At 46.5% G+C, this 18,587-nt stretch overlaps 1 protein-coding gene across 1 annotated transcript in view; it reads left to right on the forward strand.

The window, feature by feature from the left end:
• Positions 1 to 18,587, forward strand: part of MTHFD1L (methylenetetrahydrofolate dehydrogenase (NADP+ dependent) 1 like) — a 183,444-nt gene that overhangs the window by 50,241 nt on the left and 114,616 nt on the right. Inside the window, exons 14-19 of the mRNA XM_039240954.1 lie at positions 705 to 812; positions 1,673 to 1,747; positions 3,154 to 3,256; positions 6,881 to 6,957; positions 10,498 to 10,638; positions 13,674 to 13,742. Of these exons, the coding sequence (XP_039096885.1) occupies positions 705 to 812; positions 1,673 to 1,747; positions 3,154 to 3,256; positions 6,881 to 6,957; positions 10,498 to 10,638; positions 13,674 to 13,742 (573 nt within the window). The remainder of the gene's footprint in view (positions 1 to 704; positions 813 to 1,672; positions 1,748 to 3,153; positions 3,257 to 6,880; positions 6,958 to 10,497; positions 10,639 to 13,673; positions 13,743 to 18,587) is intronic.

Here is an 18,587-nt window from a genome sequence, read left to right on the forward strand (position 1 = left end):
ATCAACTATATTTTTTAAAAATTTTTTAATGTTTATTTTTGAGAGAGGGACAGAGACAGAGCGTGAGCAGGGGAGGGGCAAGTCATAAAAGGAGATTTTTAACTGATTGGGTGGTGTTTTGGGGGTGGAATTTCAACTTTTTCAAAAAGCAATTTGGTGGTGTTATCAAGGTCCTTTAATCCAGCAACCGCACTGCTGGGAATATATGGCTTATCAGCAACTAATTTTTAAAAAGACCCTATTTGCATGTATTCTTTCCTTTTTAAATGTGTATATTTCTGAGAGAGAGAGAGTAAGCATAAGTGAAGGAGGGGCAGAGAGAGAGGGAGAGAATCCTTTTTTATTACATTTTTTTAAATTTATTTTTTAGAGAGAGAGAGAGAGAGAGAGGAAAAGTGTGAGTGGGGGAGGAGCAGAGAGAGAAGGGAATGAGGATTAGAAGCAGGCTGCATGCTGACGGCCGGGAGCCTGATCCGGGGGCTCGAGCTCACAAACTGAGTTCATGACCTGAGCCGAAGTCGGACACTCAACCGACCCAGCCACCCAGGTGCCCCTGACATTGATTTTTTGATATAAGTTGTTTTACAGACTAAGCTCATGATAGGAGTGTGTAATTAGTATAATATTTTATTTATTCAGAAAGTCCTTGAAAACTGCCCTCGTTGTCTGAGACAAGTAGAAAGATGTTTTCATTGCTTTTATAGTTCAACCTGCACTTGACCGGAGACATCCACGCCATCACCGCTGCCAATAACCTGCTGGCCGCTGCTATTGACACAAGGATTTTGCATGAAAACACTCAAACGGATAAAGTGAGAACGTTTTCTTGTTAGCCTTTTTGGGGCCTCTTCTCCTGGGATTTGTAGATTCTTGAGGAGTTCCTGGGACACATTTGTGGAGTCTGTAAACTGAAATTGTAGTAAAAATTTTGTAAATTCTCCATATCCTTATTTCTCAGGGAGAGGATCCCTGCTTTGGTCAGATTCTCAAATGAGGCTGTGGCCACTGCCAGGTTGCTGGGTGAATTATGTTAGTGGTAATTTTAAGGCACATGTTCTTCGGGATAGGACTTCAGTTTTCAGGTTAACTGGTAGATCAGTTCCCTTCATTCTGTCCAAAGGTCCAATCTCCGGTCCGCACTAAGTGGATTGGAAACATATCTTTTTTAAGAGTATAATGTTACACACGGCCATTCCAGGTGTGAAAGACATTAGACCTCCTTGTTGGGGCTCAGGTGTGTGTCGCTGAGGTAAACACATACCCGACGGTGACAGAGGACTAGGTGCTGATTCCCCATGGGTGCCGGACGTGGATAAATGTGTGACTTCCTGGCATGTTTACAAGGATCCTGACTTTCTCCATTTAAAGTAACTCCCTTGTGAATGTTTTAAGCCAAATATAGGTAAATATTAACTTGATGGTTGTAAGGCTGTAGAGATCAAGAAATAGATATTTATGCAGTGTTTTTGCCACGTGCATTATTTCAGATCTAGTCAGATTTATTGAAATGATAGAAGTTAAGGCTGTATTGTTTATATTGGCCAAGAATTTTAATAGGGTCTCTAATCTAAACAGTTTGGTTACAAATGTAATGAGCTTTGTCATATCCTGTGAATTATCCACGTTGACCCTCAAACTTTTGTGGGGCTTTATTTTTGTTTTCTGTTTTTAGGCACTGTATAATCGACTCGTACCTTTCATGAATGGTGTTCGAGAGTTTTCAAGCATTCAGCTTGCTCGGCTGAAAGTAAGTTTCTAGTTAGTGACTCTTTAACAAGAAAACGTCCTAGAAATAAATCAGAAAAATTGTTCAAGCCAGCAATTTTGAACTTGATTTGATTTGGGTTTTCAGACAGTCTTTGGGGCATTAAGCTCTAGAGAGAGAACAGAACAAGAAGCCTGAGATACAGCTACACCAAAGAGCAAGTGGACAGATTAGATCCACTTTCAAGGTCTCCGCTCCTTCAGCTATCAACCAACCTGCTTTGGAGGTTTAGAGCACCCTCGTCAACCGACAGATCATATTTCCAAGAGTCCTTCTCTTATTTTCTTGGATTTCTAGGAGATAAGTTCTAGCCTCTGAAAGTGTATTTATAAATAATCTGTTTTTGTTGCCCCAAGATGCTAAGATTATGCTAGTGGAAGCAATCTTTATTCTTATTCATATTATCACTTCCTAGTGCTATTTGCTGCTGTCCTGGGAATCCCACAGGTTCTCGCTTGCTCTTTTCAGAGACTGAAAGCTAACTGGAATGGTATACATCACAGGCACTGGTTGATAATCACTGATTTTAAGAATTCACCCCCATTGCTCCTTACTGAACCAAGTTTGGTTTGTTGTGAATACCGTATACCATAGTAACCTCAGCAGCTCCAACACATGTAACGTTTCTCTTGGTATTTGTATTTTCAGATTGTTTTCTTATACTTCATTGTAAACCTTCTTAGAATGTTTCCTTTACAGAAATAGATGCACTGCAAGTTATAACGGCTTTTTTTCCCACAGTGAATTAGATATAACTTATTTTAAAAATGTAGCCATAAACCTGAGTTATTGGTATTTGTATTTGAAAGAAGAGTTAATGAATGGGGACATCAATTATGTGGACAGCCGTTTATGTCCCTTCTGAGCACAGCACATGTGACCACGTAGCACAGCTCCGGGGGCCTCTGGCCTAGACAGCAGCAAGCAGTGTTCCTTGTGTGTTAGCAACCACGCCGTATAGTCATGTCATATTAATTACAATATCACTGTCTTCCATTTCAGGGAGACTTGGGCTTGGGTGTTTAGTTATGAGTTGGCCTAACTTATAAGTTTAGTGTAATTATAAAAAAACTTTCTAGTCGTAGAGAAAATAAAATAAGAGTGATAATATTGGTTACATTTTGCCATTTTTTGTTTTTTAAGTATTTACTTAGAGAGAGAGCTGGGGAGGGGCAAGGAGAGGGGGGGAGAGAGAGAGATTCCTAAGTAGGCTCCACACAGTGCTAGTGCAGAGCCTGACATGGGGCTTGATCTCGTGAACCGTGAGATCATGGCCTGGGCTGAAATCTAGAGTTTGATGCTTAATAGGTTGAGCCACTCAGGTGCCCCTACATTTTGCCTTCTGTTCCGTCTAAAATTGATCATGTTTTTTTCCTTTTCATCATTAGAGACTGGGAATAAATAAGACTGATCCAAGCACGCTAACAGAAGAGGAGATCAGTAAATTCGCCCGTCTCAACATCGACCCCTCCACCATCACGTGGCATAGAGGTTCGTGCCGGGCGTGGGGTTGCGGGGGGGACCGTTTGCTCCCACTGAAGCTCTTCAGCCACTTCCACAAGCACGTGGTGTCCACCCCCCACCCCCATCCTCCCAGCTCGTGTTCCGGAATCCCTCTGTTTGTTTCAAGCACGGTTATTTTCCCACCCTCACCCTCACCTCCAGCTGGGGAGGAAAAGTCACACCTGGCTCTACCCATCCGCTCCCGCTAACACTTTTCCGAGGAGAATTACTTTTGTTATCCTCTGCGATAGTAGCAGGTGAGGATCCCCAGGGCGTCTCGGAAGGGTCAGCTGGTCCCGTTCCTGAGCCTTCTGTATGTTCTTCTCAGACCTGCCCGCTCACTTTCCTGGTTTCCTCCCGCTTCTGGAACGTTTTCATCAGGTGCCTGATTGATTACAAGCGCCTTTTAACAAATGTCCTTGCATCAACTTATCTCTCCCAGTTCAGTAGGTTCCTAGTGTAGAGGCGTCACCCTGTCCCTTCCTTGCTCAGAAGCCCCCATGGTGTGTGATGAATTCGTGCGTGGGGTTCAGTTGCCGTCACACGGCGTGGCCTGCAGTGCCGTCACCATGTGGCCGCAGATGCTTCTGTCCCCTGCCTGCTTTCCGGACAGCCCCGTCCCTCTGCCCGTCCCTGTGCGGCCGGCCTCGCCCCGCCTCCCAAACACAGCCCAGGTCCCCCCCCTTCACAAAGCTTCCCTTCTGGGAATCTGTTCAGCCAGTTCATTAAGAATTTAGTGTTTTCCCACAGACCATGAGGTAGAGAGAAAAAGACCAGAAACCGAGTCCTGGCTCCACCGTTTATAGGCTGTGTGACTACTAGCAAATGGCTTCCTCGGTTTTCTCCTCTGTAAAACGGAGTAATAATTAACCGGTCTGCCTTGCACGGCCCCACTGCAAAATGAGAGTGCTTTGCAAACCCTACAATAATCAAGAGATGCTACTGTGGGAATAGTTGTATGAGGTAGTTTTCTGTGTCTTTGTCTCCCAGATTAAAAGAGAGTAACATCATTTTGGAAACTCACAAAAATTTATTAATAAAAGTAGTAACGGTATCAAGATTTTGGAGGTGTCGAGAAAGAAAAAGAAACTTGTTACTATACGTATAAAAATACGATTCAGTTTTTTTGTGCATCTGGATTTTGTGTATAACTAACTTAGGTGTATAGATTTTAGATCCTACTGTCTTCATTTATTTACTTTGAAGGTTATTTATTTCGAGAAAAGGAATGTGCACGTGTGCGTACGGTGGGGATGGGGTAGAGCGGCAGTGAGAGAGGGAGAAAGAGAATCCCAAGCAGGGTCCGTGCTGTCCGTATTGAACTCCACTTGGGTCTCGAGCTCATGAATCATGAGATCATGACCTGAGCTGAAACCAAAAGTCAGACACTTGACCACCGGAGCCACCGTGGTGCCCCCTCCCGCCAGCTTCGTTTATTTCATAAGTAGCATCTTCCATTTAGTTAGCTCTTTGTTGTATTGTTAATTTTGTTTTTTTTTTAATTTTTTAATGTTTTATTTATTTCTGAGAGAGAGAGAGACAGCGTGAGTGGGGGAGGGTCAGAGAGAGAGGGAAATACAGAATCTGAAACCAGCTTCAGGCTCTGAGCTGTCAGCACAGAGCCCAACGTGGGGCTCAAACCCACGAACCTCGAGATCATGACCTGAGCTGAAGTTGGACGCTTAACCAACTGAGCTACCCAGGCGCCCCTGTATCGGTAATTTTAAATGGACCTCGAATATTCCTTTGCAAATGAACCATAATTTATTATTTAACAGACAAACAGCAGTTTAAAAATGGATATGAATATTATTGGCATTTTATTGGAAAGTCTGATAACTTTTTTTTAAATAATGGAAGAGCTTTAAAAAAATTATTCCAGACAAATACTAGATTTATATTATCATTTGTGGCACTAAAGTGAGGAATGTTCTTGATGATAGATATTGATTGACCTGGGTCAAAGGAGTCTAAAATGACATTTGCTGAGCAGTTTGGCTCTTATTCTCATGAATTAATATAAAAACTGGAACGCTTTATCAAATGAATTGAGGACACTTAATATAGGGTCTTTTTTTTTTTTTTTAAGGCGATATGAGACTTGACCTAGAAATAGCATAACCCTGGTGATGAGCTTAGGTCCTCCTATGATTTCAGAACTAGAGAGGGACACTCCGGAACCACATGGACTGAACACTTCTCAGACTACATGAGACTACATGGAAGTCACAGATTTCGTGGTCAGCCCTTGCCTTTGCGCTTGGTGTAAGGAATGCAAGTGGTAGTTCTTTCATCCTGTGCCTCACACCAGAAGCTTTCAGGCCTATTGCCTGGCAGCAAGATGGGACCAGAGCCAACAGACTGTTCGAGAAACAATTAACATAAACAAGAAGCAATAGGCATCCAGCCATCTTGTAGTTCCTAAAGCAGCGGGAGCCCCGCCTCTTTGAGCATCACACCCCCCCAACCCCACCCGGGGCCTGCGATCTTCCCTTCTCCCCTGTCCCCTCCAGTCCCCTAGCTCCTAGCCATCAGGCTGAGGTGCCGCATGCCTTAGTCATCCTCAGTGAAGCAATATCAGGTTGCTGGTTCCCGACACTGTCCCAACAACCTTGAATCAGGACAGTTGAATAGTGGCCCCGCGCCTGATGGAGTGCCTCGTACCGCCCAGAACGTGAGCCGCTATTGGCTCTGCAGTAGGCCGTAGGCATGGTCGTGCGAAAGGGACCCTTTAGACCCACACTCACTCGGACCCTCCTCTTCTCCCCTGGGCCCATAAAAGTCCCCGATCCCCCCCGATCAGAGAGCGATATCTTTTTCATCTGTGCATCGCTAAACAGCTAGCCTGGCACCTGGCACAAAATTGGCCCTGAGTAAATATTCCAGGAGTGAATAAATGCGTTCCTCATTCCACCTTTAGCTCTATCATCTAGAGGCCAGGAATTCTGTATCCTAACTTAGGGCTCCTTTCTGGTCTCTGTCTTGTGTGTTGGTGTTTAATCTTCACACATCTTATGTGCTGCAGCGAGTGTGAGCGTGCAAATATGTGCTCAGGTCCCAGCTCCCTGTCCTTTGCATGTACACCTAGGAGTGCACTTGCTGGGCTGTGTTGGTGGGGTCAGTGTTTAACTCTTTCAGATACTTGATTGGCTGCTTCTTGTGACTCAGGCTTCAGTGTCAAGTGTGACCACTTCAGAAATGCTTTCCCTTTACTGCCTAGTCAGAAACGTGCACCACCCCCCCCCCCCCCCCCCCCCCCCCCCCCCCCCCCCCATAGGTTTGCAGAGCATCTGGGGCCATAGCCTGCAGCCACTGATAGCTGTTTCTCCTTCCTCTCTTTGCAGGTCCTCCAAACCACCACAGCCAGTCGACTCTGAGGCCCCTCCCCCCCCCCCCCCACACTCTGTCCCATCACCTCCGTTTGCTTCTGAAGGCACTTAGCACCTGCTGGTATTTCCTTGTTTACCTGATCCCTCCTGGCAGGTCGGCTGCAGGGGAGTGGGACCCCGTCCCTTGCTCCCCGCTGCCTCCTTGGCACTCACAGTAACTTCAGACACCCAGGGGGCAGCCAGTCCATACTTGTAGATTGAATATGCTCTTTCTCTTTTTCAGTATTGGATACAAACGACCGATTTCTACGAAAAATAACAATCGGGCAGGCGCACACAGAGAAGGGGTGTTCCCGGCAGGTACATGCTGTTTCTTCGTGATCGGCTCTGTTCTTCCTAGGTTGGTTTACACTGGGCCAGGAGCTGGCTCTCCACTCTGCTCCTCATGGTCCTCTACCTGCGGTGCCCTGGGGGGAGGGGAGGCAGGGAGGGTTCTCATCAGTTCAAGTGATGAGAAGTGAGGAAGTGTTGCTTCCTCAGCAGGGCTGGGAGAGGATCAGGACAGAAAGGCCCTGGTATGTTCTCACCAACCTTTTCCTTGTGATTTTTAGTTATCATCCGAGGAAGAGCCACTCGGGGTGTCCCTTGAATATGAATTTTTACATATTTTGCTGCAAATCTTCCAAGTTAATGCTACATCTGCATAACAACTGACAAAAAAAAATCTCAGCGGTGCCTGGGTAGCTCAGTTAAGTGTCTAACTTTGACTCAGGTCATGATCTCATAGTTTAGGAGTTCGAGCACTGCGTTGGGCTCTGTGCTGACAGCTCAGAGCCTGGAGCCTGCTTTGGATTCTGTCTCCCTCTCTCTCTGCCCTTCCCCCACTTGTGCTCTGTTTCTCTCTGTCCCTCAAAAATAAATAAGTTGTAAAAAAAATTTTTTTTTTTAATCTCAAACACATTAGTCAAGTTTTGTAAACCAAAGAATAAACACCTCGTTATTTGGTTTAATAGCCTGAAGTATTTTAAGGACAGCATGTTACTACCCAAATGCAGAAAATGTGGAAGGTAAAATAAGATGTTCATCTGCATTTTAATAGATCTCCGATGTGGAGAATGATAAAATCATTCTGAGATTTTTCAGGCCCAGCAAGCTTCTCTTTTCGTTTTTTTCTTTAAATTTTTTCTTAATGTTTATTATCATTGAGACAGAGAGAAACATAGCATGAGTGGGGAAGGGGCAGAGAGAGAGGGAGACAAAGAATACGAAACAGGCTCCAGGCCCTGAGCTGTCAGCATAGATCCCAATGCGGGACTCGAACCCATGAACTGTGAGATCATAACCTGGCCAAAGTCGGGTGCTCAACTGACTGAGCCACCCCGGCACTCCTGGGTTTTTTTTTGTTTGTTGTTTTGTTTTTCTTAATAATAATAAACCTTATAGTTTAAGGTGGTGTTAGATTTATGGCCTTTATCAGATTTTTATTAGTGAAAAAAATAATCACTTTTACTACAATATTCAGTTCTCATACTTCATAGTCTTTTGGACCTTTTGAAATATTTGGAATTTGAATCAAAGACAAGCTAAGCCCATGCACCTTCCCTCCCTGCTCTTCAGCATCCTGGAATTCACACACATGAACCGATTTCCCACATGCCAGAAAACCAGAATCAGCTCCATATAATTTCAGGAAGCTTCTGAAAGATGGGAAGATGGAGCTGGATTCGTGGAGGAAAACATAGCCCAAAACACAATGGGGGTGTTCTGGCGGGGGGGTCTCTACATTCACAGACAGCAGGTATCCTACTTCAGAGGTAGTTTACAGCCACTCACACAGCCTCAACGTCCATGGCTGGCCACAGCTTCCGCCGCCAGGCACCCTCCCATGACACCCGTGCTCAGGGTGGGAGCCTGGGCATGGTCCTGCGGCCAGTGACCGCGGTGCACCGCCCTGCCCACCATACCCCTTACACCGTAGGCGCAGATCTGCATGTGCACTCTGCCTCCTGCTGGCGGTCAAATGCATCTTGCTCAAAGAAAAATGGTATGGGGTGCCTGGGTGGCTCAGTCGGTTAAGTGTCCAACTTCAGCTCAAGTCATGATCTCATGGTTCGTGAGTTCAAGCCCCACATCAGGCTCTGTGCTGACCTCTCAGAAGCTCAGAGCCTGGAGCCTGCTTCAGATTCTGTGTCTCCCCCTCTTTCTCTGCCCCTCCCCCACTCGTGTTGTCTCTCTCTCTCAAAAATAAATAAACATTAGAAAAAATTTTTTTTAAAAAGCGGTATATGGTGGCACTTTAAGTGAAGGGCAGCCTTTTGTCATCTGCATGGAGGTTCGCCCAAAAGGCTAGCTGGGGCTCTGTGAGTGAGCACAGGTCTGGAAATGAAACAGCAGTGAATCTTGGGTCCTGCCTTCTCGGATCTCTGGAGGTAGGCTGGCATCCTCAGAAATCAGGTCCGGTGACAAGCAGAAATGAGTATCAAAGCCAGGTATCACCAGCATCAAAAGTAAATCTACATCATGGAATGTGACCCCAAAGCCAGCAAAAGGAGGCTCACAGTGTCCAAGGAAACCAAGATGGAAGATCTGGAAAGAGGCGTCTTTACAAAGAATACCATCAGTATTCCCAGAGGACTGAGAGAGCCATCCTACGGGGGTGTGAGAACTGGGCTGTCGTGGAAAGAATAGGTGAAAACCTTGGAAGTAAAACAATGATGTGAAAATAAAAATTGAGTTAGTGGATTGGATATGAGAATAAGCCTAAGTGAATTAGAGAAGTAGACCAGATAAGAGGATAAGCCTAAGTGAAGTAGAGAGGACGGTGTGATCCAGAGATTTCTGTCTAAATATAATACCACAGGGAAAACTACCCCATAGCAAGCATAAAGGAAAAGGCAGATGTGGGACACACATCAAGAAGTTCTAGCATGCATCTGTCTCGTAAGTGTCCCAGGTGAGGGCCACAAAGAAAGGCGAGAAGAAAGGATTTAAGGAAATAATAGAAAAGAAATGTACCGACTTGACGGATACGTGGATTTTCACATGAAAGACCCTAACAGCTGCCACACAGGGTGAGTGAACTACTCACACAGACACACGTCGTGTTGACATTTCAGAGTAAAACAAAATTCTAAAGGAGCTGAAGCAGAGAAAAAAGTCCTAATCGGCCACACATGAGCAACACCCAGGTGGCCTCAGATTTGTCATTGACAGCATCCAATGCAAGGTGACACTGGGAAATCGCTTCTGACTTCTGCCAGCCAGAAAAGGCGTTTTCAGCCTAGGAGCCTCACAAAGGAGAAAAAGAGCATCAGCCACAGTTGAGCACGCTGAATGGAAAATACTAATAAGCTTCCGGGACAAGTCAGACCTGTTGGCAGTCACTGTAGACGTGAACTGTGTTCACAGAAATAAAGTGCCAACAAGCGATCCTAAAACTGCAACTTAAAACAATGAAGTACTACTTACCCATGATCTTACACCCCCAAAAAAAAAGAAAAAGAAAAAATAGGAAATCACTATTAAACCTTACTGAGGGTGCAAAGAAATAGGTTTAAACTGGTAAAGCCTCTTAGATGATAGTTTGTTAGCGTTAAAGTTTGAAATGAGCCAAGAATTCCAGCTTCAAGACTAAAGATGTAGAAAAAATAAAGAAGGAGGGATTTTTGTTCATGCCCCCTCCCCCCTCCCAAAACTACAGAAAGATACTAATTGCAGCACTACATCTAATGGTGAAAGTTTGGAACAATCTAAACATCCAGCATTCGGGGCCATTACGTGTCTCTGGTACATCGTTCTGTACCATAGAAACGTGTGGCGGGTGAAAACAGCATAGTGTATATTGGGGAAGTGGCCAATGGGGACTGGTCACGGAGTCGTACTTCTGCTTCTACTTTGCAGGCGCAGTTTGACATCGCAGTGGCCAGCGAGATCATGGCAGTGCTGGCCTTGACCGACAGCCTCACAGACATGAAGGAGCGGCTGGGAAGAATGGTGGTGGCCAGTGACCAAAATGGGCAGCCCGTGACCGCAGAGGATTTGGTGAGTACGTCCATCTCAGGGGCTCAGGAAAGCTCTCCGTGGCCCCGTGGTAGATTTCAGAGCAATGAGGGTTTTCCTCTTACCAGCGTGTGTCAGGGACATTCAGATGATTTCGGCACACCCGCTTTTCCTTCACAAGCCTGTCTTTCGGCATCTGTAATGTGCACGTACCTCGCTGCAGCCAAAGCATGCGAAATTTATGTCATAAACTTTTCACCGTGTTGCCTGTCCTGATCTCTGCTCCCAGGCTGGGGGAGGTGGGGGGTGGAGGGGGGCGACCTCCTATTAGCTCTGTGCCTTTGTTTTACAAAGGGTGCTCTGTGCCTGCTTTAAATGGAGGACAAATCACCTTTCAAAAGAATAAGAAGTAAGTGTCTCCCCCTTCATGAAAGGGAAGCCAGGGGCGCCTGGGTGGCTCAGTCGGTTAAGTTGAGTTGTTGATCTCACCATCATGAGATCAACCCCACATCGGGCTCCATGTGCTGAGCATGAAGTCTGCTTGGGATTCTATGTCTCCCTCTTTCTCTGACTCTCCCCCACTTATTTTCTCTCTCTCTCTCAAAATAAACTTTTTTCTTTTTCTTTTTTTTTTTTTTTAAAGAAAGAAAGGTAAAGTGAAAATTGGCCTTAGCTTTTTAACCCTGTGCCTTCCATTTGGGTATCACATTATGACACCGGAGCTTACCTTAATCAGTCTTCCCCATCTGGCTTCCTCTTGAGTTCATGATGCTCTTTCTGAGCTTTCGTGGTGCCCTGGCACATCACCGTCTCTTGCTGTGCTCACTCTAACTTGGCCTGCTCTTCTCTCTTCTTCTCCATAATAACCACCTTTTCTGTGAACTTGAACCCCATTGGTGACATAGCTATTGCATGTGCTTGGACGTATTTCTAAGTGCATAGGTATGACACAGGGATTTGGAAAGCTGTTCAGCACTGCACACTTAAGCTAACTTTCCCACACACGGGTCATATGCCATTGATGGCGGCTAATTGCACACTGAGAGTTGGAAACATGTTCTAGAAGGAAAAAGAAAAATTAGTATTTCATTAATTCCAAAGGTTTAGCATGTAACTGGAATCCTTTGCCAAAAGGGTCTCGAATACTTTTTGGCTGGTTTTGAGAACCTGACTGACTCATCACATAGGTCTTGTCAAGTGAATTAATATATTTTTATCAGCAATCCCTAGGATGCTTGGTATAAAGTTTAATGAGAAAACCCACATCCAGGTTGTTGTAAAGGTATTGTGTTTGGTTTTTTTAATTTTAATGTTTATTTTTGAGAGAGAGAGAGAGAGAGAGAGCGAGCGTGAGCAGGGGAGGAGCATACAGAAAGGGAGACACAGAATCTGTCACCACAGAGCCCAACACGGGCCTCGAACTTCCAAGCTGTGAGATCATGACCTGAGCTGAAGTCGGATGCCTAACCGAGTGAGCCACCCAGGCGCCCCTAATTTGTAACTTTTTATATACTTTGATTTTGGTCAAAGGGTTTTACCTATTGCTACAAGAATTTGAATAAATGGCTTCTAGAAGTTTCTCATATGACAATTGCTTCTGACATCTTCTGGAGGAGTATGTCCACACTCTGTCCCTCTGGACTCAGCAGATGAACAGAGTGGCCATGACAGCCCCAGCCAGAGCCGCTCTCTTTGCTTGGGCTCGATGACAGTCAGTGTGTTAGGAGCAGTAAGCGAAGAGGCATCCCAGAAAAAGGAGCAGGTGGTGAACGCTCCCGGACGCAGCCCGCCCTCCGTCCTCTAGTTTCTTGAGCCAGGTTTATCTGGGAAGTCTAAGCAAGTGCAGCGTTCAGCAAGCTCACAGGCCGCTGCTCCTCTACCTGTTCTGAGTAAAGAAAAGAGAACTAATTTCTTTGAGCCCCTCCCAGCCTTCAGCTTTCACAGCAAAACATCTTAATAGGTTTAGGTAGGTGACATTTCTTATGTGTATTTTATAGAGTAAAGGAGAAAATACACTGGGTTTTCCTCCAAATTGGAAATGTTAGATATTATAGAATTGGAAGTGGATCACCTAAGAGAAGCATTGTTGGTGAGAGACGTGGAGGGAGGATGTAATTGACTCAGTACTTTGAAGAGATACAGATCCACTAGATTCTGCCACCTGCTGCGTTGAGATCTGTTTCATGCCGTCTGTATTTCCGAGGTGACATTCACATGCATTTAGTCATATCGTCGCCTCACAGTCACTGCCAAGTGCTTGGAAGGCACTTGCCCGGTGCCTGTAGAAGAGGCGGAAGGGTGTTGTTTTGTTTTTCTAAAGTTTCCTCTGTGGCCTTCCTGGGCACACTTTTTCCGGTAGTTCTCAGATTTCTTCCCCGTGTCTCCCTTCTCCCATCTTTGCCAGGAATGCGGTGGAAGCCTCATCCAGAGCTTCGTAGGACTGGGAGGGGGGAGCCACATGTTACATACAGGTGGCATCAGCTGTGTTCCGGGCAGACAGACAGCACGAGAGAGGAGAATGAGAAACCTTTCAAATGCAGGCTTTCGAGTGCCTTCTGTGTCCGCGGGATGAAGCATTGGGAGGCCAGTGTTTCTCGGTGGCTTTTACACAAAGGCGTGCTTTATTTAGGATGTTTCCCTTTATCCTTCTCCATTCCCACTCAGTAAATAGCCTCAGTTTCATACTTTACCTGATTTCTTCAGGCAGACTATAATCTCTGATGATGAAAAAATAATGTGGGTCATTGCCAGAGGACACTTGTAGGCAGACCGAGCGATCTGCTCTATGGCAGGCCTCTTAAACACCATCAAAGAAGGGTTTTCTAAAAAAAAATAAAATAAAAGGCAGGAACTTCCACTACTCCGTCACTTCCCATCTTAGAATGGTGACATGCATCAGATGGGGGAGAGAATCGGCCACCAGAGCCGAGGTACCGGTAGCTCCGAGGTGACAGCAGCCTGTGGGAATGCCCACCTATGAGGCAGCCTGGTGAGAAGTGGCCACGACATTCACCTTTGTCTGGATGAACTCTTGTCAATCAACTAAAGCAGGTTTTCTTTCCCCCTTTCTCCTTTAGGGCGTCACAGGCGCATTGACGGTTCTGATGAAAGACGCAATAAAACCAAATCTGATGCAGACCCTAGAAGTAAGTGATTTCCTTTCTTTTTTTTTTTTTTTAATTTTTTTTAATGTTTTTTATTTATTTCTAGGAGAGAGAGAGAGACAGCGTGAGCAGGGGAGGGTCAGAGAGAGAGGGAGTCACAGACTGAAACAGGCTCCAGGCTCTGAGCTGGCAGCCAGCACAGAGCCCGACGCGGGGCTCGAACCCACGAACCGCGAGATCATGACCTAAGCGAAAGTCGGACGCTTAACCGACTAAGCCGCCCAGGCGCCCCAAGTGATTTTCTTTATATAGAAATTGTCGACACTGTTTGCATTCATTGGATTGTGTGTGCATCGCCACACAACGTGAGAATTTCCAGCCAATGGGAGCCCACACGGAGCATCAGCAGAAATCCTGGGTCACCCCCCCCCCCAAAAAAAGTTAAAAGTATATTTATAGATTCTTTCCTTAGGTAATGCAGTACTAATTGACCAGAATGGAAACTTAAAAAACTCCATATTTAATACCTCTGTAAGTTACGTAGCCATGTTTACATGATGTTTTCTCTTTTGCCTTTTTTGAACTTAGCTTTTCATAATCCATTAAGTTTGGGGTTTGGGGGGGGTTTTTTTCCCCCCAAACAAAACATGCAGCATATGGCAAGAAATGGTCCCCAGGAAGGTATGCTGTACCCCCAGTTTCATAAGCTTTGCCCTGCTCTTGTTTTCATTTTGTCATCAAAATATCTCGATTTCAGTCTGGTTTTCTGGTCACTCGAGGGAGGCGGAGGCAACCAGAAGAGAAGTAAGGGGCAAGACAAACAGAACATCCACCCATTTATTCATTCATTCAGCAGACGGAACGCTCATTCTGAGTGTGCCCGCTGCCCTTTACTGCTTGTGACCTTGGGCAAGCCTCTGTTCTCACCCATGTGAAATGGTGATGGTACTGAGGACAGATTTAGTGGGGTTGTTATGAAGGCTCAATATTAATTTAACACACGACACAGGCAGGCCTTTGAGCGGCTGCTCAGGACAACAAAGTCCCTGCCTTCTTGGAGCTGGTGCCTTCATCAGGGAGACGGGTGGCAGAGAAGGCGCGGATACGTGTCAGCTGCTGGCAAAGACTGAAGGAGAAAAATCAGAGGGGCTGAGGGAGCAGAGAGCGATGTGGCGTGTGTGTCTGGTGAGCAGAGGTGGAACAAAGCAAGAGACTGAGCTGTGTGTGAGGAACGGCTTTGCGGGCGAAGGGTGACAGTTAGTGCAGAAGCCCTTGGGCAGCAATTTGCTCTGCAGTCTGGGGCTCCAGCCGAGAGCAGGGATCCAGACACAAGACGGCAGGTGGATGGTGGAATCACACGGAGCTGGAAGGTGTGCCGGGAGGACGCGGCGCCAAGCCGGGGGCGGGGGAGCGTGAGCACCTTTGCGTGGGGTCTCTGCCTCCCCCGGAGTGAGCCCCTTCTCTCTCCGGTCACACCATCAGCGTGCAAGCGTGTCTGAGCTGAGCCATCTTAACATGAATCCCGTCCGTGCTGCAGACCTGTGAGCCGGCGTCCACACCCGGCCACTCCCCGCTTTCCCTGCCCCCCGTCACGGTTGGACGTTAGTGTCTGTGACCAGGGTCTCCTCGGCTTTGTGACCTGCCCCTGTTCTCAGTCACTTCAGCCCGACCTCAGCTTCCACCTGCCCTGACTGCTCTCGCCAAGGTCACCAGCCCCTCCGTGCCACCAAGCGTTCGTTTCTCTGTCCCCATCTGTGTGGCCTCTTTGCGAGGTCTGACACAGGTATTGTTTCTTCCTTCTGGAACAGTTGGTTCTTCTGACTTCTGCCCCGGGACCTCCTTCTGGCCTCACCTCCGTCCCCTTTGCTGGTCGGTCCCCAGCTCAGCTTCTGCGCGTTGGCGGGTGTGAGCCCTCACTTCGCCCTCTGTGCCTTCCCCCACCGTCAGCCACGTGATGCCCCCCAGACTCTTGTTCAGAATCTGCTGACCTCAGAATTTCAGAGTCGTAAGTGGACCTGCCAAGAGCCATTGTGTATCAAACTTGGTTATAAAATAGGGTCTTTGATTTTAAACCTAGTAGTTGGTTCCAGCCAGTGTCCTAGGAACCGATCTGGAGCCTGTCTCCCTCCCCGAGGCCGTCTCCATCCCTGCGGAGACTTCCTCGGCGGTGTGTGCCCCGCTGCCCACCTGGCCTCACGGCCTCCACTCGCCCTTCCAGAGCTTTCTCTGCTCAGCCATCAGAGAGCCCGGAACCGGGATCAGGTCCTGCTGCTCTCCTGCCCAGAGCCCTGGGTGCTGTACCCTGGTCCTCCCTCTGGCCGGAAACCCTGCAGGCTCTGGGCCATCCCTGTCTCTTCCCCCGTCCCCTCTCTCCCTGCCCGGACACCCCTCGCAGACACCCCGATTTCCCATGCCTGGCTCCCTCCTCTACTTTAGGCCTCATGTCCTTTATTTATTTTTTTCTTTCCAAGATTTTGTTTACATTCAACTTAGTTAACATACCGCGTAGCCTTGGCTTCAGGAGGAGAAGCCAGTGATTCATCTCTTACATAGAACACCCGGTGCTCGTCCCAACAGGTGCCCCCCTTAATGCCCCTCACCCACCTAGCCCATCCCCCCTCCCACCTCGCCTCTGGCACCCCTCAGTTTGTTCTCTGTATTTAAGAGTCTCTTCTGGTTTGCCTTCCTCAGTTTTTATCTTATTTTTTCCCCATTCCCTATATTATGTGTTGTGTTTCTTAAATTCCACATATGAGTGAAATCATGTGTCCAACCCAGCCCCCGTCACCGTGTCCCGTCACTGTCTTGTCATTCTCTGCATGTCTGGGAGTATCACCCCCATGAGTTCCCTACTTTTTTGTCTGCTGATCCACCAGAATGAGAGCAGGACCCTTTCCACCTTGTTCACCACTGGATTGTAGGTCCTAGAAAGTGCCTTGCATGTGTGAGGTGCTCAGCAAATGTTTGTTGAATAATTAAGTGAATACTTCTTAATTTTTACTATGTTGCTCCTAATAATACGTATTTGTTTAATACACAACTGAGTGAATGAGAAAAAAACTTAGAAAAAGATGTGATAGTGCTTCCTCATAACACTTCCCCCCCAAAACTGAAGATAATGTTATCATCATCATTTGGGATAATCAGATTATTGTTGTTGTTTTTTTAAAAATTTTTAATGTTTAATTTACTTTTGTGAGAGACAGACGGAGCATGAGTAGGGGAGGGTCAGAGAGAGAGAGACACAGAATCAGAAGCAGGCTCCAGGCTCTGAGCTGTCAGCACAGAGCCCAACGAGGGGCTCGAACCCACGAACCATGAGATCATGACCTGAGCTGAAGTCAGACGCTCAATCGACTGAGCCACCCAGGCGCCCCCAGATTCTTGTTTTAAATAATGAGTCAGTGGGGTGGGCTGTTCCCAAAGGATTCTTGTACTTATGTTTGTGTCCATTGTTCATTTAAGACTAGATCATTTGTCATTACGTTAACAGACAAGGGGCATAGTTTTTAAAGTAAACATTCAGTTTAAATATCTGCGTTTATGAACTCTGCTATGTGGGTCCTAACCATTCCCGATGCACCTGGCTAAGGAGTGGCGTTAGGAGCCTAAATCAGCCACTAATGTAAAAATCATTGATCACTATACAGATTGTGCTTTAGTGCTCATGTTTGAATAGCCTTGACTGTTGGTCTCGTAGCAGGTCATCAAGGGTTAACTTACTACTGGTTGCCAGGAGACCCGTATTCTCAGTCCTGGCTCATATTAGAATCTCCTGGAAAGATTTAAAGATACAAATCCTAGGCTCCACCCAGACCGAGTGAACCAGACGTCAGGGAGGTAGGACCTGGGTATCCCAGGTGATTCTCAGGTAAAGTCAGAGTAAGAACTTCCCCGCGGAAGACTTTAAGAAGACAGAGAAATGGAAAGGCCTTAACGTTTGACCCTGGGTTAGCCATATATGTGTCCACGTGCTGTCCAATACGGTAGCCTTTGGCGACATGTGATTATTGATCCAAATTACTTTAAATTGAATACAATTTAAAATTTGGTTCAGCAGTTATAAGAGCTACGTTTCTATTTATATATTTACTAAAAAATTTTGGTGGAGGGGGCACCTAAGTGATTCCGTTGGTAAGCGACCAACTTCGGCTCAGGTCATGATCTCACAGTTCGTGGGTTTGAACCCCTCATTGGGCTGACAGCTGACAGCTCAGAGCCCAGAGCCTGCTTCAGATTCTGTGTCTCCCTCTCTCTCTCTCTCCCTGCCTCTCCTCCACTCGCACTTGGTCTCTCTCTCTCTCTCTCTCTCTCTCTCTCTCTCTCTCAAAAATGAATAAACATTGAAAAAAGTAAATAAATAAAAGGTCTATCTGGACAGAAATGAGAAATTATAGGTAGCTGTACAGATCTGGACACTAAACACGCACGTATCTATAGGCACCTATGCTTGGGTTTCATTTTCCCCAACTTTATTTTTACAGACGTTTGTCTGACCTCACGGGGACCCTGTCATTGTCCCTCCTGAGGATTTTGGGAAGAAAAGTAAATAGAGAGCTCACAGAGTGGCTTTGATAAACCCTCCTCTTTTTCATCCTCAGAGGTGACTTTTCTTTCACTGCCTTTCTTCCTGCTTTTGTTCAGCTTTCTCCTCTGAAATATGTTCCACCAGCAGCCCATCATGGTTCATGGGAACTTTCCATGGCTCCCACCCCCCAGCCCCCCACCCCCACCCCACATCACTGCCTGTCTTCCCTCCTGTCACTAAAAGGGCAGCCTGTATTTTCACAGGTGGAGCCGTGGCCTCAGACACACAGACCCCGGTGGCCCCGGCTGGACCTGAACATTTTAGTGCATGTGGATAAATTCCTTTAGATGGGGCTACAG

This window comes from Hyaena hyaena, unplaced genomic scaffold (genome assembly GCF_003009895.1).
Source record: "Hyaena hyaena isolate Hyena2069 unplaced genomic scaffold, ASM300989v1 scaffold_184, whole genome shotgun sequence".
Lineage (NCBI taxonomy): Eukaryota > Metazoa > Chordata > Mammalia > Carnivora > Hyaenidae > Hyaena > Hyaena hyaena.